The sequence below is a fragment of the Lytechinus pictus genome, chromosome 3 (assembly GCF_037042905.1).
Source record: "Lytechinus pictus isolate F3 Inbred chromosome 3, Lp3.0, whole genome shotgun sequence".
NCBI classification, from domain to species: domain Eukaryota; kingdom Metazoa; phylum Echinodermata; class Echinoidea; order Temnopleuroida; family Toxopneustidae; genus Lytechinus; species Lytechinus pictus.
The window spans coordinates 33,194,299-33,217,760 of NC_087247.1; the positions used below are offsets into that span (position 1 = coordinate 33,194,299).

At 35.3% G+C, this 23,462-nt stretch overlaps 1 protein-coding gene across 2 annotated transcripts; it reads right to left on the reverse strand.

Moving 5' to 3' along the window:
- Window positions 1-6: 6 nt before the first annotated feature.
- Window positions 7-23,462, reverse strand: LOC129256360 (amidase-like). Of its 2 annotated transcripts, none has more exons than XM_064096851.1 (13): window positions 23,190-23,462; window positions 13,753-13,891; window positions 12,103-12,200; window positions 10,429-10,565; window positions 10,051-10,223; window positions 9,314-9,453; window positions 8,500-8,700; window positions 7,466-7,540; window positions 6,090-6,255; window positions 5,443-5,505; window positions 4,866-4,966; window positions 2,731-2,917; window positions 7-2,418 (listed from the first exon to the last, which is right to left on the reverse strand). In XM_064096851.1, exons 2-13 carry the CDS (start codon window positions 13,874-13,876, stop codon window positions 2,201-2,203), a joined length of 1,683 nt encoding a protein of 560 aa, XP_063952921.1. In that variant the 5' UTR covers window positions 13,877-13,891; window positions 23,190-23,462; the 3' UTR covers window positions 7-2,200. The 2 variants fall into 2 exon arrangements, with proteins under 2 accessions (XP_063952921.1, XP_063952922.1); XM_064096852.1 differs by lacking the exon at window positions 23,190-23,462 and adding an exon at window positions 16,552-16,706.

The following is a 23,462-nucleotide window of genomic DNA, read 5'->3' on the forward strand; positions in this document are numbered from 1 at the left end:
GATAGGTTGTATATAAAACATAGTTATATTTACATCGATAAAGAGTATGTTTCAAATATTTGTGAAAGTAAATCCAGCCTTTTGAAATATCATCGGATAAACATGATAAAAGAACCATTGTATCTGCACATATAAATCGTCTGAATAGAACATGAAAAGAACATGCCCAAACAAAGCGGGGGGGGGGGGAATAGCAGTCCCCCCGGTCAAAAATTTCAAACCATTCTTTTTATTGCAATTTCACATAATACCTATATATAATAGATTATGTAGACATGTCATTTTCCAAATTTCGTTGTGTTTTCAAAGTTCTATAGTGTTTCATATTGGCAGATACACATTCAAAAATACATCTGGCATAGAGCTTAAACATTTATTATCATTATTTACCCATTTCCAACTACATTTCCGTACTATGATTATTTAGACAAAATTGTTGTACTTATTGATTGAAAAATATGCAATAGAGAGCACACTATACGCTGATAATAATAAATTTCCATTTGTTTGCCTCTTTTTCTTCAATTCTACTCATTTACACTAGCAATAAACGAAAAGACCGTTACAATAACAGGATTTTACTTTTCATATTATTTTTACGAGAAAACTCTTTGGTACTAGTACGAAATTATAAGTAGTAATATACAATAGTACTGCAGCAATCAAAATTTATACTGATTAACAGTTTAACTCTTTTCAAGAATAACGATCATTAATTATTTTCTTCTATAAAAAGGAATAAAATGCAACCATGCTGGTGAATTTACGCTTTGAGCATATAAGGCAAGATTATAAGATACTAGGATGGTACAACTTGTAGTTTGCATAAGTACGACGAAAGAGAGTGGTGAACCTTGATAAAACTTTGGAAAATAAGAATTTGGATAAAATTATATTCCGAACTTCTGAGCGGTTTTCACGGGGCTCTACAAACAATGTACGCACAGGGGCGGCATCACATACAGGGGGCAGGGGGGGGGGGGCGAGTGAACCCCTATAGCTTTTCAAGTAGTAATAAAAAAAGAGGGAGAAAGGAAAGAAAGAGGAAGAAAGGTATAATAAGAAATATCTTGGTTGTGCAATTTATTCTATATATTTAATTAAGAAAAAGATGACATCATATTTAGGTCGCCTTGCCCCCAAACAAATTATCATGATGCCGCCCCCGATGCAGCAACAGTTCAGAAGCTTCACAGCAATCAACCTACAAATAGTAAATAGAAATATATCCAGCTATCCATCTTGTCTCGACCCGTTGACTTGGATTGAAAGAAACATTCTTACGTTCCTTCATGTCTTATCTATAGAGTTAGCCAAGCATTTCGTTCTAAATGTCATGAATGTTAGTCTGTTAATTACATCTCTTTTAATAGAATTCGAAAGACACTTTTCCATAGTACACACACATTCACACATCAGTATCAGTCTTTTTGCAACGCTTTGACCTTAACCCTAAGTAGGCCGGGGGGGGGGAGCTCTGAGAGCTGAATACCCCCCCCCCCTCCGACGCTTTGCGCGATAAGTTAAAATGGCGAAAACATTTCTTCGCATCGCCTTTCCAGACGCTTTTTACAAGTTTCGTGTAACGTTTGCGACGCTCTTTTAGTGCATGTTAGACCCCCCCCAAAAAAAATGGAAAATCCATTGCAAATTCTGATCCGAGCTAAAATGTATAAATGTATCATTATTTTTATATTTCTACTGCTTGAAAATGAATTTGATTTACTGTATGTTATCATGATTGAAATAGTTTGTCACGACGGTTTCCATCAAAAAATATTATAATAAAAAAACTTAAATATCGTCAAATAAAGCAACACATAAGAAAGTATAAAACAACATCGTAGTTTTGCCATATAGCCGATTTGTCATGACCCACAATTCTAATATTTGAACCTTCATTTCTTAATTTAGAGCAGAATTCTGATCATGCTGATTCCATGCATAAATAAGTATTAGAATAATCAATGAAATCATAGTATTATCAAAATAACTACAATAAAATTTGGTAGATTATGTTAGGGACGGGCGTGTAGATTTCCGGCGCGACGGTGCGATCGACGACCGAGATCCGCTGGGGGGGGGGGGGGGGGGGGGGCTCGCTCTCAGTCCCAGCCCCCTCCCCCTTCGTATTCTTAACTAATTTACCATGGCCTAGTTAGGGTTAAAATCAAACGTACCCATAAATCGGTTCACTTCGTTAAAGTCTCGGAGTTATCATATTCCTTCTTTTATTACAATGTTGCTCGATGTATTTCGCTACGCGTAAAAGTCGAACTTCATCAAAATGGCGACCAACAAGAGTTAACCCAACTGGAAGTCCATTGATTTTACCAACAGGAATGCTGATAGCTGGGTGTCCAGTAGAATTGAACGACTTGGTATTTATGGCACAAGCAGAGCTCATTTTGAAGTGATCTGAGGAATAAAAAAATACAATATCTTTGAAATTAAACTCAATACATTTTCCTTTCAAAGGGAGTCGAAATTGTTTGGAAACTATTAAACGGACGCTATTGAAGTTTTTGGGCAATCATGCCATTTACTGATATAAACTTTAAAAGCTTTGCTCTGCTTTTTTTGCTAATAAACCTCCTTATTTGGGTCTCATAATCGTATATATTCGGGTACATACGTATAGGTCCACCAACCACTGCATAATTAGTTATGTCATTTCACGTAAGATTTTGCTCGATTATGCCTTTATCGATTAAAGAAAAATTAACTTGCCTTCGATGGAGCAATCATCGGTGGGTAGCTTTCTCGCTGTATATGGCACCGTAGGCATCGCCAGGATATCTACGACTTGAAAAGCTGTATCATAAGCATGTCGTAGAGCTAACACCAAGTTACGACCTTTAGCGTAGAAACGACCCCCGTAGTTATTTTTCAAGTACTCCCCAAGAAGTCTGGTCAGCTAGAAAAGACAATTTAAAAAGACATATGATGCGTATAACCCTTATTCTATTTTAATTATGTATTTATTCTATTAGGTACTAAAAAAGAAAAAAAAAGGGCAAAGAGAGGAGGAAAAAATAAGAGGATGACGAGTGAATAAAGTATGGTGAGATGTAGAAAACAATAAAAACCAATATCATATCACTATATAGAATTTAGTCGCTCGCGCTTCGCGCTCGTATTGCCTGTCCAATGAGATACATCTTGCTCGATAGGCTGATATGGAGCTTAAAAAATCAAGTTTGAAGTCAATAAACAAAACAAATTTCAGCTTTCATTATTTTGTTTGATTTACCGATAATGGTCTGAATATTAACATTTTCAACTCGCGATTTGCGCTCGCATTAATAATATATTAACCCATGCATCCTACTGGTATTTTACAAAAGTGCTTAAAATGTCCAGTTTTCATGCCTCAAAATCAACAAATTTCACGCTCTCATTAGGCTTATTAGATTAATAATAAGATAATAAAATTTCATGAATTCCTAATATTCAAATTGTCCCCTTTTTTAGAATGGAATATTGTCAAGTTTCATCTCGCGCTTAGGAAGAGGAATATGAAGATAGTCATCATTTTTATATATTGACAAAATGTCCATAGAATGTCCTAGGTCAAATAATAATAAAAATAACAGCTCACTCCACAATTTTCTTCCACAGTGCTTGAAATAGTGCTTAAATTGACGCTTTTTTTTATATCGGAATACCAAATATTTTCAGCTCGCGCTTTGCGTTCGCATTATTGATTTTCATGATAAAAAATGTATTCAGAATGCCAGATTCTGTCTAATGTTTATTGAGATACGCAGCTGGTTCTTTATTTAAAACGTGCTTAAGTTATCCGGCTTCAAATCAGAATATAAAAATGTTCCGCTCGCACTTCGCGCTCGCATTTTTAATGTAGGAAGATACTTAATTACCCATCCTTTTCATAAATTACAAAACATGATTAGAATGTCCCGTTTTTAGGTCTGAAGTCTCAATTCTTTTTAACGCACGCTAGGCGATGGCATCAATTGTTTAGTTATATACCTTTCCCGATCATGATAAGAAGTGCTTAGAATGTCCATTCTTTAGGTCGGAATGTCAAAAAATTTCAGCTTGCGCTTCGCGCTCGCATAATTTAATTGTTGAAATATGTATCGTCTTCATGGCTAACTGCAAACAGTCCTTAACAGGGCCCTTTTCGATCAGGACAGAACATATACAGAAAAATTTCTGCTGCGCTTCGCGCTCGCAGTAATTATCTAGTCACATACGCATCTTCGGGATCACAAATATTACCAAGATTGTTCAATTTTCAGGACAAAATACACAACATTTCTATTTAAAAATTTAGCTCGCGCTTCGCGCTCGCACTATTCAAATAGGACTTATGAGACTATTATATGTTGTTGTATAAGAATAAAGCTAAGCAGTGAATGTTAGGACTACCCCTTCAAAGAAACAAACAAAAATCAACTTCAATTTATGGGTGAAAATTTTTCGCCCCCCCCCCTATTGACGAAAGCTGGATACGCCCCGGACATACATAGGTATGCATGAATTTCATTTATTCATCGTCTAATATTTAATTTGTCATCATCTTTCCGTTGATCTTTATTATATTCAATATTCCAATACTTTATCTTTCAAATCATTTATTCTTTTCTTGATTCATTCGTTTATCTATCTTTCTATCATATTTATTCATTCATTTATTTCTTCGTAATTTCATATATTAATTTATCTATCTGCTAATTTATATCTATTAGGCCTGATTCATTCATTTCATTCTTTCTTCAATGTCCATTATTTAATTTCTTCGTTATTCTATTCATGATTTTTATAGCATCGTTTGAGAGAAGTCGTAATCGTAACGTGCGTAATCATAATGACTGTAAAGTTGACCTGTATTATCTTACCTTTATTCTATGTGTAACATCATTTGGTCTTGCTTGGAATGCTTTTGATACTTGTGATATCATACTAGATGGATAGTAACCTTTGTGACCGTATCCACCACCTTAGTAAACACGAAAAAAAAGAAGATGATCAGTCCACGTCTATAGCAATACAGATATAATAGACCGAGACCTACTACCTGCAGAAAATAAATTTTACTATATTATCTTCATGTTTTAACATGTACTTTATTTTTCTCTAGGAAAAAAGAAGAAACTGAAAGGTGTACTTTATTACACGAGTGTGGAATTGCTGCTTTAATGTACCTTCTTTTCTCTCTGCATGTGGAGCCGGTCAAGATATTATTCGATTAGCATATAAATGTAGGCATACAATGTATCAAAATTCTGAGTTTTTATATATATATATAAAGCGTTTACATCATAACCCATTTGTTACTTCTGTTCAGTTTTGATATTGATTTATTTATTATTAGTGGCTTCAAGCGATTTCTTACGGTTTTGTTTGGGGAAAAAATGGGAAAAAAATAAATCAAAAGCCAGAGTATATAGGCTTTTAATATGTTGATAGACTTACCTCCATTTTGAAGTAACGCTGCATTGATTCCTTCAGGGGCAAAACAGGCGAAAGCCATATGACCTAAAAGTCAATATTGTTAGAAAAAAAATGGACGTTTAATCTCTTGAACCATTTTAGTAACACCGCCGTTTTCTCTTGCCAAATTACCTCATTGCCCATTCCGTCGTAAATATGCAATTACTTTGTGTGTTACACTCTCAGAAAAAAAAGAAATAAAAACGATTGGTTAATCTACCCACTGTCGGTTAAAAGAAAATTGCATGTTAAAGGAATGGAGATTTCTTAACAAATAGTTGATAGGTTCATGTTACCCAACCCGGTAGGTTAGTTAAAACATTTCTAAGAGTATATAGACATCATGTAGGCACACCAAATTAAGTGGAAGAAGACTATTAGCAGTATTTGAATTTTAGAAAGATTTAAAGCATCGATTTGAATTTCAAACATTTGTCTGTGAATGAAATTTCAACAACAAAAATAACCACAAAGAAAACAACAGAAAATATGGTGCTAAAGGACGTGAAGAACCCCCCCCCCCCGAAAAAAACTCCAAGATTAAATAGGGAAAATGTCAAAACAAAAGACTGACAGCACAGTAAACAAAAACGAAGGCAGGTAAAGTCAGCTTTATGATCATGTCTCACCTAGTTTGTGCATAGGGACAGAAATATCATCGACATGTGCTCCATGCTGTTTCAGCTGCATGATAATATCAAAGACTAACGATTTCACTCTAGGATCTCCACAATCAGTAGCGAATCCTTCGATCAAGATCCCGATTCTCTCATCATCAATTTGACAATTCTCAATCTGAAAAAATAAAGTTGAGTTTATAATCAAGGAAATGAATCGTGGAAAGAATGAAAGTTTAATTAAAACTAAATTATCATGATTATGGTCTGAGTCTTATAAGCACCGGCCCTCTTTCCCCAATGTCACCGCAGGGTAGCGATCACCGTGAAGGGTTAATCCACGATGAAAAAAAAAAACAACAACATCATTCAAGATTTCATTGGAAATAAGATAAAACGTAAATTACACCAAAGGTTTATTTTGGTAAAACAGTTCTATGTACGTCACGTACTTATAGATTTTTGAAACCGATTACTTTTTCTCACAGTCAAACTGAATGAGATTGTAGATATTAAAACAAAGTTGATAGACAACATCCGGGGGGGGGGGGTACTCGAATTATAAATGATACCTATGTGTCGCACCAAAACATGGGCGGAAATCCCAGGGGGACGCGTCCCCCTACCAGAAATAGTAGGGGGACGCAATATCGAATGTCCCCCTACTATTTTTGGTATTTTATGATGGAGAAAAATACATCATTCACAATCGAAATAATACCTGTATTTTGGACCAAATGACCTTACATTTTTGGTGAAAACATTTGTTTTTTAAATGACCTTATATTTTGGGGTGATAACCTTTTTTTGGCTGGTCAATTTTTTGGGGGTTAAAATGACCTTACATTTTGGGTGATAACTTTATAACTTTTTGTTTGTGCTTGTCAAATTTTCCAGCCCCTGGTACCCTACCTTTGGGGACAGATTTCCGCCCATGCACCAAAAACTCGGGGGCCCTGGAACTAAATTTTGGTCTTAAATTGGGGTCTCCGAAACTGCTCTCGTATCAACGATTGCTAAAAATGCAATGATCCGGAACGGCATAACTTCTGTATTTCAGAGCGTTGCATGAATATGCATGATATTGGTCATGACGTTTCTGCGCGATGAACCAATCAGCGGCCTCCGAATCGCTGTGCAGAGCTTGGGGGCATAACATAGGCTACATCGTTTGCCCAATATATCAACAAGTGGCATTATCAATATCTTAGACATTTCAGGTCAGATTAACGGTCTCATTGCATGGAGTGTGCCCCCAACTGACACATTCCGATTAAACAAGAATATATTGTAGAAAAGTCTTTTGAAATATTGCATAGCGGAAAACAAAAGTGTTGCTTGATATATATTCATATGAATTTCATATACTCAAACTTTTCTTTTCTTACCTCTTTTGTGTATTGTGGTACTTTGATATTTGGATGCTGTCTATGATCCAGACCGTTATCATGCCCTGCAATTACCTGAGGTTGAAAGAACGTGAGAAAAGTTTAATAGTGGAAGAAAACAAGTAAACACGCATTGTCAAATTATTGTGGAAAATGAGAAGTAACAACAATATTAGACATCATTCAGTACTAATTTTCAAGTAATTAAATTAAATGTTGTGTTTGCTATATTAACATGGTGTGTTATGCAAGTTCAGTTGTGTTCTTCATTACTTTATACCTGTCAATATAGCCCTTTTATTTAAAAAAAGCATGTGTGTATTTTTAGCTGTGAATTATCATGAAACCTCAAGTGATAAAGAAGTATAGGCCGAATAAAAATGATTCTATATAAACACACCATAATACGAAGTCCGCATGTACTGTACATAATCAATTTATTTGTTAATAGAAATCAATAAAAGGTTAGATCAGGGCCCCGTCTTACAAAGACTTGTGATTGATCCGATCAATTACATCTATGGACGGCCAGCAACGTCAACATCTAAAACCCATGTTTCTTCAAAATATTTTGCAGATATGATGAGTATTCATATATCAACCATTTTCTTGAATATTCAGTGAGCTTCTCTTTGTTTAAAATGGATATTGTATAAATTTCCTACATAAAAATTTATGACATTGATGGATTTCCATACAGTTGAATTTGATGGGATCAATCGTAACTCTTTGTAAGTCGGGGACTAGAACTGGATGGAACAGCATTATATTCGTTGAATGTAAATATTGAGACAACTGTTGATAGATCGTTAAAACAATTTTTACATGAGATTAGGAGCCCTTTACAACTGTTGTAACTTTGCCATTATGGCAACTACCATGGTAGACTTGATTTTGATTGGCTGCTAAGTCCTGTTGCCATGATAGTCGCCATAATGGAAAAATGATAAAGTTGTAAGTCCTTCTGGAACGGACCCTAGGTTTGATAATAACGAAACGATAACTTCAATATAAAAGCTGTTATAAATACACACTTCGAGTAGGAGTGCGCAGTCATACACAGTCTTTGCCAGTGGTCCTATGTGATCGACAGTTGGTTCTAACGACATAGCACCCGTATATGGAACCAGTCCATAGGTAGGTTTCATCCCATAAACACCGCACCATGCCGCCGGTAACCGGATCGAACCGCCTTGATCCGTCCCAAGTGCCATGTCGACGTCACCAGCCGCTATCTGATATGAGAAGAAGACAGGCAGTATTAGTCATGATTAACGGGTCAGCAAACAGACGAGTTGTGATAGTGGCCAAAAATGTCGATCAAACATCGATTGCTGTATACAAACAAGAAAATTATTATAACAATAAAAAATAGGAATATCGGTGGTCTTTGTCACCGATCTGTAAGAAGATACACCTCTCCGTACAGATCCGTGCATCAGTTTGGCCTATAAATATCATGGAAGATGTTTAAATGTCATTTATTGATACATTCAAGATGAAATAAGAATAGGCTTTGGTTCAATCACTAACTTGTAAACATATCCCAAAGACACCGCTCTGTATACCCTGATAATGCTCCCTTACTAACTGCTGTGTGGGGAGGGGGGGGGGGGGGTCGCAAGTTATTACAATAATCCACACAAAATATTTCCCAATATTATTCAATTTCAATAGATTTATGCAAAACAAACAAACTACATCGTCCCAGTAATCTGCTCAGTAGCTTTTCTCTGTCACGTACGTTAATAGTGTCCCATTTTCTTTACAACTCTGAAACTTTTTGGTGGTAAAATTAGTTTACTTTATTGTTTATTTTATAAATAGAAAAAAAAAATTGGAACCTACCGCTGCAGCACTGCCGGAGCTCGAACCACCAGAGCTTCGTGTTGTGTCATGTGGGTTCAGAACGGGGCCACCGGCTCCAGTAAAACTACTTCCAGAGTAGCATAAATCTTCACACCTCGTCTTACCAATAATTGTTCCACCTGATACAGCAACAAAATTCATTTTTATAAATTAAAAATATAACAAATAACGTTCATACAAGTTTGAAAATTTCCATATAAATCGTCTTAAAAATGAATTTTGATTAATGAAAATGAATTTCGACGTTTTTCTGTCACCAAAACTATACATATTGATCTTTGGATATATACAATTATGACTCCGTAATTTTCGGTGACTTTTCGGGCAAATGTGACGATTTGTGCTGTCGAGACCTGGTATTTGGCGAAAAAAATAATTCTGATCACGTTTTCCCCATTTTATTGAGATATTCATGGCACAGTACAAAATAGCACATATTATACATTTCTCTAAGTGGGGGCCTATGCCGTTCGACCTTCACCCCAACCCCTAGTATCGGGATTTGCATGAAGAGACTGGATATCAACGAGTTTAAAATAACTTGTGCTAAATAGTAATATTCAAAACATTTTAAGAGTTAGATCGGATGGAAATATAGGTGCATTATTTTGTCCCATATATATGTCCCCATAAAACATCAGTCCTCTAAAGTTGTTGTGCACCCCTTCAAAAACTCCACCCAGCACCCAGCTCCCAGGGGCCTGATGATGACGTACCTTGTTCTAATATTCGAGTCACCACTGTTGCATCAAAGTCTGGAACATAACCATCCAATGCGTGACATCCATTCATCAGTGGGACGCCAGCTACGGCAATGTTGTCCTTCACGGCTATCCTTTTCCCAATAAGTTTTCCGCGTTTTGCTCCGTGGATTGTACAAACGTGGCTCCTATTAGTGGTACAGTTAAGAAGAAAATCGATGTTCCATTCTTGAAAGTCAAATAGATATTTTTTTCTCAAAGTGGCATGTAAATTCCAAATGGACGTTAAAATACACATTTTGGGACGTATTGTAGTTTTTTTATTTTTCAATTTCGCCCCTCAATTTTAGGTTTTTGAATATCGATGTATGATTTTCTCATTTTTATTCTTACCATGCGTTATGAGGATTTTCTTGCGGATCAGGCTCACGACCGGATATCCGAGGATATTTGACAGGAAGTCGCGGTTCTGGTAGTAGACTCGCTTCATTCAGAGTACGTATCGTGCGTTTCATCTGGGATTGGTACACCTGAAAAAAAAGGAAAAAAGAGACAAAAAACAAAGACAAGAAAATCCGTGAATCTGGCGGAAAGAGATAAAATGGATCAGGGACCCTGTCTTCCCAGAGTTTCTGCGTCGACTGCATGTAGGCCTATTGGATCGGAGTTGGACCTACAAGACGCCCCTCAAGCGTCAAGTTTGGTTTTCACAAAATGACTATTTAAAAAATGAGAGAAATATTTCATTACAATGATTACGGTTTCACACAAATCAGTCGTAGAAATGACTGTTCGACGTTACATGTCGTTTTCTAACAAAAGTAAAAGAAAAATTATTTATCTATTCACTATAATAAATCAATGAAAAATGAAATTTATATGAGGTCTACGTGGAATGGAAAAGATGTTCGCGTGTGACCCGGGGACCTCATCACGAAATAAAAATCTTAAAACTTCATAACTACGTTATTGTTTGATGTATTTACGCCAAACTATCATGTACACTCATTTTTCGATCTTTTTCTGCTTTTATCAAAATCACTTTGTTCTTTAGGTTCGACATTCCCTTTAAACTGATCTCCTCGCTTATGTATGCGTTTAATCAACAACGTGACAAAGTGTTTTACTTTTGTGTTTCGGACTCTTCACCGGGTTGGAATCAATCCTACCTCGGCCATACAAACACAACGATTATGCTATCACAAAGACAAATAATGTATAAATTTTCTTTTGATATTGATAGCAAACCTTATTCAAAACAGCCTGATCGTTTTCAAACATTTCTCAAGTTTCACCCTGTCGAGATACACTGACATATAGCGCGATGGATGTTTGGGGATTCCAGAAGCAATACGAGATGACAGAATCAAATTGGCTTCATGCTTTACAATGATCTTCTATTTTGAGGAAGCTCTCATGTCTCACTCAACGAGCTCATCCAGTCTCATTACACGCATTCTAACTGAATCCCAACGGTTGGGTTATAATAGGTGACAAGGATAATTTACTTTCTGACCCTGATAATAATGTCACTTTATAGGAGAACCCTAGCCCTTGCAGATAGTCCATGTATGGATAATTCCCCAGTCCATGTAAGTGCAATATGAAGGGTGGGAGTGAAAACGAGGCGAGGAATGGGTAGATCGGATGTCTGACAACACACAGATTACTATTTGATGTTATGAGTTATGTTTTATATAAAAAGTATAATCTTCCATCCATAATTCACTTCACTATCTAGTATCTTTGATCTGACCTCATTTTATAATATGTTGGACATAAAAACACAAATCTATTCGATTTATTCAACATGCCTCTAACTTTGTCTGTCCAGTATTTTTGAGACCATATCCTCACCCCTTTCTAGTAAATTGGCTTGCTTCTTCATACTCGGTGTCATTACAAAAGATCTTACCGAGTGTAAATTAATGTGTCTCAACTCACAATCGTCTCTCTTTGTGTGGGTGTGTGTGTGTGTGTGTGGGGGGGGGGGGGTTGGGGTGGGTCATAGAGTGGATAGGGGTCTCATTGTAATATGATTTGTTGAACAACTAAGACAATACTTACTTTGAGTTCATCTACTGTTATATCCATGTTGCATTGTCGGGCAATCTTCCCGAGTTGATCTATCGAAGGCACGTGCACAGCAGGAGAAGAGTGTCGGCCTAAAGAGAAAAGTAGATATTTACCTTTACAGACGTATAATTTAAAGCATAAACCAAATAAAACTAAAGTAATTGTTCTACTTGATGTATATGTTTAAGACCATATTATTTTAAAGGGGTTCATTTGGTAAAACAAATCTGATTCTCGTCGACAACCCCCCCCCCCCCTGGTCGATCATGAAAGTAGAATGGATCGACATTTCGTCTCTGCGAGAATTTGAAACATGAGGTTTTGAAGACTGAAAACGATTTTGAGATAAGGTTTTGGGATATTTTCATAATTACTTTCGGCATAAAGGTATGAGAACAAATTCATTAGTAGACTGAAGCAGGATTGCAGGATTTACGAATAAATGTCAGACTCCGCACTACGACTAAGTCAGAAGTTAAATTTACTTCCAGCGACACTGGACATTCAAAAGATATTACTTAGCTTTAAAATAATACGCCTTTAAAAGTTGTTAGGTATTGGTGAACAAAGCATTATTTGGAATAGAATAGAAATTACAAGACGAGGATATTTCTACGGAATAAGAGAGAAACGGTTCCCCATGGGACCATTCATGCATGCAGTCTCTTTCTTATGTTGTAATGTGAAATTGGCTACCCCTATTGGGTTGCATCAGGCTATTTAAATTTGCTGTAGTTTGGTGAACAATGGCTATTGTTCAAAGTGTATTCAGGTATGCATTTAAGCATCCCTGGATATACTTGGCTGGGTTGATCTCTTGACCAATCAAGAGTCAGTTGGGGGTAGCAATAATGTACCCCCAATAGGTGTAGGAGGCTTTCTTTTCAAGCCAGCTAGAGCACAAATTTGGCGGGAAGAGGGCAGAAGAGATTGAGCTTTTGAAGAAGAAGGTTGTCTTCCCCGTGTTAGTTTGAGTCAAAGTACAACGAGGCTGTCTTTCTTGGATTAAAATACCTTTACCACTGCAAAACCAGTCTAGAATTGGCTTTCTTTCACTTATGATCGTTAAACCAATCATGCTTCGATATTGGTTATTGAGATAAGAAAAACTTCGTACATTCTTTGAATAATAATGTTAAGCTGGTTATATATAACTTGATAATTAGACACAGAGTGTCTGCGTTTCTACCCCCAAAACATGATCAGAGATGTCATTTAGTTCAAAACTTCGAATGATGTTCGAATTATTAATTGCCTTCCAGCCATAGAAAAATATCAAGCATTGGCATTTTTCTTCAGTCTGCCTCTGTTTACGGATTTCGTTAATTTAAAAATTTTCGTTTTGACAATCGATTCTATTAGTATGGTATTCAGAAAGCGGGGCAAGCCTTCAAATTCGGTTGCTTCGATGACTATTGTAAGTCAGTAGAATTGATCCATATTATCATGATTACGGGTGTTTTGGTTTAATTTTGTTCTTTATTCTTATTGTTAATTTTTTTGCAAATGTTAAATGTTTTTGTAACATGCATTATCATAACTGAATTTGCCTATTAAAACACACTTGGCAAAACCTTGAAGATTAATAAAAGGAAATACGTAAATTGATGAAACTAGGCTTAAACTGAAGTCTCTATATACCTTTGTTCCTGACGGAGTGTTCATGAACACTCTCCCCATCCTTGGTCTCCTTATTCTCTTGTCTCTCATCTTCCTCACCCCTCTCAAAAGGATAACTAGGTACTTGCTTTCGAGACATATTCATTTACATCCTGTAGAGCTGCAAAATATGATATGGAATACTTAGAATAGAGTATCATTCATAAAACATTCACTATAAAGAAAGAATTGGTTGATGAAATTCACCAGTATGAAATTACATTCTGTATTCTTAATAGCAGACAAAGAGGTCTTGTAAGTGTTACTCTGATCGTAATATGATCAGAGAGAAGAAGTGAAAATGAAAGTAGATGTTATGTTAGCAAATAAAAGTTTATAATTGTCCATTTGTAGTATCAACAACATTTTAAGAATTTATATCGATCAATTTTTATTTCGATTCTTTGATGACCATCTTACTTCAAACAAAATATTCATTAACTAGTTGAAACCATAAGGCCACGGACCTCTCGAAAAACACCACCACATCTAAGAACATGTGATTAACTTCATTTAGGAAGGTTGTGGAAAAATAAGTGAAAGAGTGTATTTCCTTTTGAAATGGCTGAAATATTTTGACATTTAACATTTTTACATGAAACTTGAAAATAAAGATACAATTGACAACTTCTACAAAACTTTACAAGAGGGAATTATAACTCACGATACGACCCCCATAGTATACCGTATCATGATTGTGTAATGTGTATGATGTAATGCATTAATGTTTCAATGGAATGTAAACATTGTTATTAATGTTGAGTTCCTTGATTTCCATGTTGAGTTTTTTCTTAAATAAAATGAGGTTCACATACCTATGATTAAAGGTATTGAATAAAGAAGTTAGAAACACTTTGATCCCATCACACACTTCTATAAATGAATAATATATGATTGAGAATTCTATTAAGTCGAATCATCAGTTGATAATTCTATAAATGATGTTGATGGACTGAATATGATAGAATTCAAAATATTCGTATAATGATTGATGTGCACTTAAACTTTAATAACTTTAAATATTAACACAACTCTTGAAATCACTTTGATTCAGGATTTTACAAAGTGTTTGTAGTTCAAAGTCTGTTTTGTCCATCCAAGAGGACATGACGCGAAAGTGTATCTGAAGGGCTATATGGTGTGACTAGAATTCTCAAAATGACTTCACAATCATTATGAAATGAAAACCCGCAATAACAATGGTTTGTCTTTTGCGATCAATAAATTTAAGCGTAAACAATTTACTTTATATCAGGACAATTTTCACACCAGTGATTGAAACAGTCTGTGCATTATCTCTCGGTTTGAGGAAGTAAAATAAAACGATACCAGTATAAAACTTTCTTAGAATATTACATCGACTGAGCTGCATGAAAATACACATCTTTTGACACAGTTTCACTTTTCTCGCATTTTGTTATATGAATTATACTAGAACATGTTTATGTTTAATTCTTTGCATATGTGACAATAATGACCATCCAATTGAATCACGATAGGTTACAACAATGCTAATTACACATGATCAGGGAGGAACCAAACATTTACTGTTTCGCATTATAATGAGGAAAAATGAAATTAATCCATGGACTATAATGAAATGGAAAATAAATAGTGAAAATGTGACACCATCGACTCGTTCATTTGCATAATTATAAGTTGTACATGTTATATGGAAGAAGCAAAACTATGAAATGTCATAGCCTTCTTTTTTACAAACGATTTTGATTAAGTTTTCAGCATCATCCTTGATCCATTCCCTTCTTTTAATCTGAAAAAAAAACATGATAGACTTTCCCTTTAATCTGTATTTTTGGTCATGTTTCGTATTCCTCCACTTCCAACTCTCTTTGAACACAGGGTCCCGTTGCATAAATGTTAACATTATGCTAACTTTGTCATTCAATGGTAACTTGCATGGAATCATTGATTTTGATTGGCCGTTTATCAGCGTTACTATCTTAATTACCACTGGATGTCAAAGTTAACATAATAGTATAACTTTTATGGTTCTTCTCTCCCTCTTCCTCGCCATCTTAATCAGAAGAACTATGTCCTGTCATCGTTCATGATCAGTGTAACCCGTATATTATATTCGTTGGCGAAACAACAATCCGATTGTTCCATTTTGGTGTTATCCATTAAGACATATTCGCTTGTGTTATGCCAAAGTTTAGTCCAACGAGTAAACTTTAGTTTTGTAATGGAAATTTTCCCCATGCAATCTCATGAATGATACTTTCGAACTCAAAGAAGACTGCATGAAACTTGAAAGACGTGGGAAAGACACTCAACAATAGACACTTCTAATATGACTTTCCCTTTTTTTTTGCAAAACCCTTGATAATAGAAATCCCTTCCACTTATAAATGTCAGTCATATCATTCTTTTATATTTAAATTCCCATTTATCATAATTACTTTGCTACTTGAGTAGATATGTATTCGATTTCTGGCATAAACGAAATTAGATGGAAATGAAACGATGATTCAAATTGAGGATATTCTTCTCTCGACATGCTTGAGAATCCTTACAGTAAAATAGAAAGAGAGAGAGAGAGGGGATGGAGAAGAGGGAAGGGAGAAGAGGGAAGGGAAAAGGGTGGGGGGGGGGGGAGGAAGAATGAAGAAAAAAAGAAATGAGGAAGCGAAACGAGATGGTGCGAATAATGTTCATTATTGTGTGTGCTTGGTGTGGATTTGTGTGTGTTTATAAAAATAACGATACAGTAGGCATATTCACAGTCAGATAATTTAAGAACGATCCATATATATAAATTACCTTGTATATATTGCCTTTTTCTTATGGTTAGTTCTTAAGCGAGTATAGCAACGTCTCTCGAAGCCTACTGGTGCAGTTACCATCCCCTTCAGAAATCAAAACCATTCCATTGATGCATCCACATGCACGCGCGGGGCTCTCTCAGACGTGTCGCCACTTCCAATAATCTAATTGACAATATTAAAGCGATCATTCATGCGTATGAATCACAGCGCGCTATTATGACTGCATATCGAGCTTGCATCTACCCTGTGCACGCGGTGTTCCATAATTTGCTAATCTAATCAAGCTAATCGTGCTACCATGCATTTTCAAAAGCAAATAATAATCATCAACAGTGTAACATCAATCTTGCAAAAATACAGAAAAGTAACGAACTGTAAAATAAAGAAACAAACGCTAGATTATCTGAAATCATGGCTTATGTAATGTGACTACATTATCATAAAACTAGAACATTTTACCTTTATAGAATTTCATATAATGTTCTGACGTTTGCTTTCTGTCCCAATCTCTGGACATTAATAGACATGTCTAAACATGAATGTTATAATTTTTACACAAATGTCGAACCACTGAATATAAACATTATAGCGGTTGCAGCTTATGTTGTTAAGTAACAAATTTTATGTTCCAAATAACTATCAGGAGCAAGTAAGGTTTTGGTCTGAATTAAGAAGTATATGTTACAGCCAGACATTAGCTTATTAGAATATTAGTAAAAAAAAATCTTGATTGCTCTTGCTCACGTTTTTGAAAAAAAGCATAAGGAATTAATAAATGATTTGAATCTGTTCATTAATGGTGACCCCCAATGCGAGGCCCCGTCCCGAAAATCGCCGCACCTTTGCTCTCTAAAACACATCATCATAGCTTTAAATTCGAATCTCTCTTCACCTCTTTAATTGGTGTTATACCTCAGTCCGATGTACCGATCTATTGGTGTTATTACTGATATTGCCTGATGCATGAGCGATTTTTCCACGAGACGCATTTTGACAGGATGTGCCTTAAAAATATACAGCTTTCATCTTTCGAGTGCTCAGTTTATTGTCAAACAATCATGGTTATTGGTGCAAATATCGCTATGCGTATACATGTTTGATATTAAATTTTAGCGACTGAGTCATCCTCGCTAGATTAAAAGCCACAATGGACTCCCATTCCCACATTTAGATAAAGACATAAAATAAGCTTAATGAAAATATACGATTCATTGTGAAAACCTATTTTTGGGCACGTCCAATTTCAAAGCTAACAATGTGATGGAAGTGTGCGATGTATGTACTGATTTATTTGAATGTCTGTTTTATTTTAATTTGCGTCAAAAAGAAACCCAAAACGCTTGGCACAATTAGTATGATTGTAGTACAAGTATATATATTTCTTCTTTCAGACAAGTAAATAACAGATTATCAAAGACATGAAAGAAATGTATTAATATCAAAGAAATATATTAATATTTGCAGAAGTAGAGAGGTCCATGCATGCAGTCCCCGTTAAAGAGTTCACACTGTCACTGTGATGCCTGCCAATGACCAGTATAGGCTCGATTATAATTATAAAGCATCCCATAATAATTATAGAGTATTTTCCAATGTTCATACATCTATCTGACTTCTCAGTATTGCAAATTATATTCTACATTGAATTGGAAATTACATATGGAGTCCAGTTATCTCTCATGATTCTAAGAGATCGACAAAATTGTACAGAATATGTTGATGCATGGCAGAGGTATATGCCCCGTGAATGGGGCAAAAGCAGTTTGAAAAATGCGATTTATGATAATCAGGATTTAAAAAAACTTTATCTCTTTTAATCCAGAGTTTTATAAGAGATGCGGTTTCATTATAATCGCATTTCAGTGTAATCTCTCCCTTTTCACTTTTAATGCTCGTTAGATTATCTCTGCCTCTACTTTTTCTAACGAGTTTTCTTTTTAAGGAAGTGATCCTTGCTTTTAATCCCTCTTACGGAAAATCCGTCCAGTAGAATATGAGAGGATGTGTATGCACTAGCTCTGGTCATATTCGGAATTTGTTAATGTCGATTGATTAAAAGCATAAACATGACTAGCGTGTTGGACAGCTGTGATGCAAAATGATGGACGATCAAACCATAATTTATTTGATGGAAATATGGAGTAGTGATGTTTAAAGGACCTAAAAGAAAGATGACAAACTTTGATGAGCAATCATTAGAACTTGAAACGAGTCATTGAAGGGTTCAAAGGTAAAGTAAATTTATGCCAAACTATTGTTAAATCTCTATCAAATCAGTGTATAGCATGGGTTTGCACTATATACTTTCAGTGGCGTACCTAGGATTTTCCACAGGGGGGGCAAAATCGGCCGCCAAAAAATTTGACAAGCAAAAAAAAAAAAAAAAAAAAAAAAAAAAAAAAAAGGTCTTCAATTAAAAAAATATAGGTTTAACCAGAAAATAAATTGACAAGCAAAAAAAAAAAAAAAAAAAAGGTCTTCAAGCTCATCAGGGGGGCAGTAAAGGTCTTCAAGCTCGTCAGGGGGGGGGGGCCAAAAAAGGTCTTTTAAGCTTGTCAGGGGGGCAGGTATATGTCTTTTGTATGGGTTGTTGCTCGTCAGGGGGGGGGGGCAGAGTGCCCCCCTGCCCCCCCGTAGGTACGCTAGTGTATACTTTCCATTGTCGCAGTCACACCACGAAAGCGACTCTATAACGATCAGATCGTAAACGATTTTTTTTTATAACATGTTTCTATTGTCTTCTCGCAAATCACATATACAATAACAATATAAATCTCATAAGAAAATTATACAATCACTAAGACAAGTATCAGAGAATTATACAATTGTTGAACGGCCATTGATAACGAAAAGTATAAAATTATAATGATGATGAAGAACATCGCAACTTGTCTCTAATACAGATTAAATTCATAGAAATCTAAATAAGAGAGAAAAACAAAGATAAAAGTAAAGGTGGAGTAATACAATGTAATATAATGATATATCGATAGATTGTTTTTTTTTTTGTAATAAGAAGTTTTTATTTGTCAACAACTTCAATTTATATACAAAATGAAATACATACATCAAATAAAATATCATCTCTTTACAAAGTAATATCTGAATATATAGATACATTGAAAACTCATATATTTAACACTTTCTTTTTTTCTTTAGTGCTACAATAAAACCTAATAAACTCAACGTACTCAAATCTTTTTTCTAGTGTCAAATATTCACAACATAGAAAAGAGATTTTTCTAAATACATAGAACTAAAACGTTAATAAAAACCTAGTCGAAATGAAGCCATTAACAATATTTCCATAAAAAAACCCATCACCACGGCCTCATTAATCAAATATTTCGTATTTAACAACATAGCCTCGGCCCTGGACGTTTATTAATACTATCGATCGGTTAAAAGTCAGTTTTGTTGGTATGACTGAACCTTAATTCCTTCCTACAGTCATATCTAAATGTAAGCTCGGGAGAGGATCCAAGATTTCATGAAATAAGACAGATTTACAAAATGTGGGTCGATTCTTCATAATTTTCTGAAGAGGTAAAAACATGAGGTTTCTCTTTAAAATTGACCAAGGGGAGTCTATATTCTCATATATTCGAAAACATTTTATTCCAATATGAAAAAGATACCGATATTAGAGGGGCACTTAATAGAAATTCTATTTAAAGAAAATAGAAGATCCGAGGCAAAATGAGGTGGCAATATACTTGTCTTTTCGACACGAAACATTCACTTTTTTATTAGAAATGTATATCAGATGTCCCTCTGTATGCCCATCTAGATTCTAGTAGTTTCTTTTTAGAAAGTAAGGGAAGATACAATTTCAAAAATTGTATGGGGAGGGTGACTATTTGCTACCTGATTGATTTTATCCATAGCACATCAGAATATGGGAAAATCTTTCCGTCGATCCCTATTTATTTTTCTTACACCAGTCGTCACTCCTTGTATGGATATTGTGTAATTTTGTTCCATTACATTGGCTTTCCATGAACCAATTGCGAAATTTTAAAGTAAGGTGACAGAGCCCTGTCTGGTGATCTTCAATGTATATTTAAATCCTATCTCTTCCGCCGATATGGTTTTTGTATTTCCGTGATTACACGTCTGTCCTATACTTGCCCTTATATTGACACCAGAAGAACTTTTCCGGATCTATAACCTGGTATTCGTATCTCGTTCAATTCAAATGGAAATATATGCTTTATGAAAGTCACAGTTTAATTTCGATATGTTCAACCAATAGAGCCTGTATACATTGCATAATACATGGGTTAATGCTGTAAAACAATGTTTATCTTGTAGGCAAGTCTGTATGTGAAACTCAACTATCAATGCATTTTGCGGCGGATGATCCATTTCATTGGCACAAGTTATCTTTCTTGGGCATAATGAATTATATATTACGAGCCCACTGCGTACTCAGAAAAAACTGGTATACCATTAAAAAATTGAAAAGCACTGTGTCATGAAATCGCAATCGATCACTGGTGTTTTTTTTTTTAGGGGGGGGGGGCTGCTTACCAATCATTTTCCTTAAATATTTTGTTTCAAATAAAAAATGTTATATGGCATCTTGGACTTGCTTCGATTGATTGATATGGTGATACTTTCACTTGTTAGGAAAGTGTCTAACATATATCCTTGTTGAAGAAGTATATTTCATGCTCATTCGCTTCGCCCATGCACTCGTATATCATCTTTTTAGAAATTGTGCAGCATTTTCAGAATTCCACGTGATTTTTTCGTATGCTGATTATACCACTTACAAAATCATTATAAATATTTTCTCCCACCAACCTTGATACGACGACAAAAAACCCAAACAACCAACCACCCAAACAAACAAATAATGATAGATCTTCTTAAGTAGGCACTTATACTGATCAACAGGCCTTCACATACTTCTTCATAACTTAAGTATTCTTATGCTGATTACATTTTGGTTTCGCGTATTTCAAAACATTACACACAGCATAGGCTTTGAAATATATTTGCGTCGTTCTGAGGTGCTGACTATCTTCCCATGTTTATGATTGATTATCATGATTGTTGAGAAGAGTGATACTCAGAAGGTTTAGCTTTGTATGTATATTTTCTTAATTATTTCAAATCAAATGAGATCGAGGAAACAATCCTCGTTTTCAATTCCCTGTATAAAGAGATATGCACATAATAAATTCAAATATTTAAACAAACATCTACTACCGGATCAATTTTTTTTTTAGGGGGGGGGCACAGAAAGATTGCGGAATTAGGCTTCTTCTTTCAGAATGCTCTGACAAGCCGGAAAAGAATCCTTAATCAACAGAAAAAACAGAGAAAGAAGAATACAAGTTCTTTCACTCAAAATTTAACAAGGAACTAAGGGGGAAAAGCTCTTCGATGACAAAAGGATGTACTTTTTATCCAAAAGAAGTGATCAATATTTTTTATATAAACTAAATCAATTATGTTTGACATAATGTTACGGCAAAATAGGATGGGAAACGGCGAAGATGATGGATGGTTTAGCACAGATTGTGAAAAATAACTGAATTGATTTAAAATGCTTTTAAAGGAAATTGACTGGTAAAATTGAATAAATAACCTTAAAATTGAGAATTAAAAAAAAAAAATAACATTTTCTAATATTTTCTAAAATACCTCTGTGTTGATATTGACGAAGCTGATAAGGGATATTATCACGGCAAACTTGTATTTGGACATTTGTATAACCAACAATTATCTGCAAAAGTCAAGAGGCCCCGTCGCTGGCATTATTATAAGAGAGTTTACAGTCAACTAAACTGTGCGTATCATTGAAGGTGTGTGTCGCACAGCGGCATTGTGATGACGCTGGCGGTCGAGCCTCGCCGCACGGGGAGCCTCTGTGATAAATCCCTGATGCCATCTCAAACACGAATAAAGAGAAAGTAAAAACAGATTATCTAAACTTACCAAATGATTTTTAAGTTTTTGATGGATGAAATATTTGATATGACTGATAGATATATTGATCATGTGGACTTGAAATATAACGCAGAAAGTCATGCAATAAGATGGCAACCTGTGTTGACGACGATGATAATATCAGACCACACCCTTATTCATCTTATCATCTTACCTTGACATCAAAAGATATCCACTTCAATTTAAGTAAATTAGTTCTTAATAAGATCACTGGCAGAATTAAAACCAATTTTCAATTCCCGAAAATGAAATAAGATAGAAAAACTTCAAGATGGCGAACATGAAAAAACGGCAAAAATTCATTGCCATAATAGATATATTAATATGCGCAATAACCGCATCGCGCATCCTTGCGGGAGATGCTATAAAATATAAGATGAATTAGGAAATGACATTTTGCAATCGCTTACATCACTTCACTGAATTTGTACCGGAAAAATTAAGGGTTCAGAGGAAAAATGTCCGAAAAAGAATCAAGATCGCCGAAAAATGCAAGATGCCGATTATTTTTCACCAACTATTTCCCGCCAAGTTCATGCCATTGTATTGCTCTTCTTGCTATTGTGAGGTCACCCACCGTGCGGCAATGGTATGCACCCAAAAGGTACATATTCCAGCAGTGATATACATATCATTACACCAAAATACGTCATGTGTATATGCATTACCCACCTATATCGAAGCTATGCAGTTTTGCCTGTAATCCGATTATATGCCAACTTTAAGGTACTTTTTCCAAGCTTCCAATCGTCCAAAACTCCAATGAGCATGGTCCAAGGTATATATATCCTATGGTATGGGCTCGATACATTGAGGAAGAAGAGACATTATCGAAATATAGTCCAAAATGTGGAATTTCCAAACGGAAACTATAGAGGAAAGGAAGGCGGAGACCTGAGCAATGACGTACCTTTAATACTAAGTTCAACTATGCGGCTTCGCTGT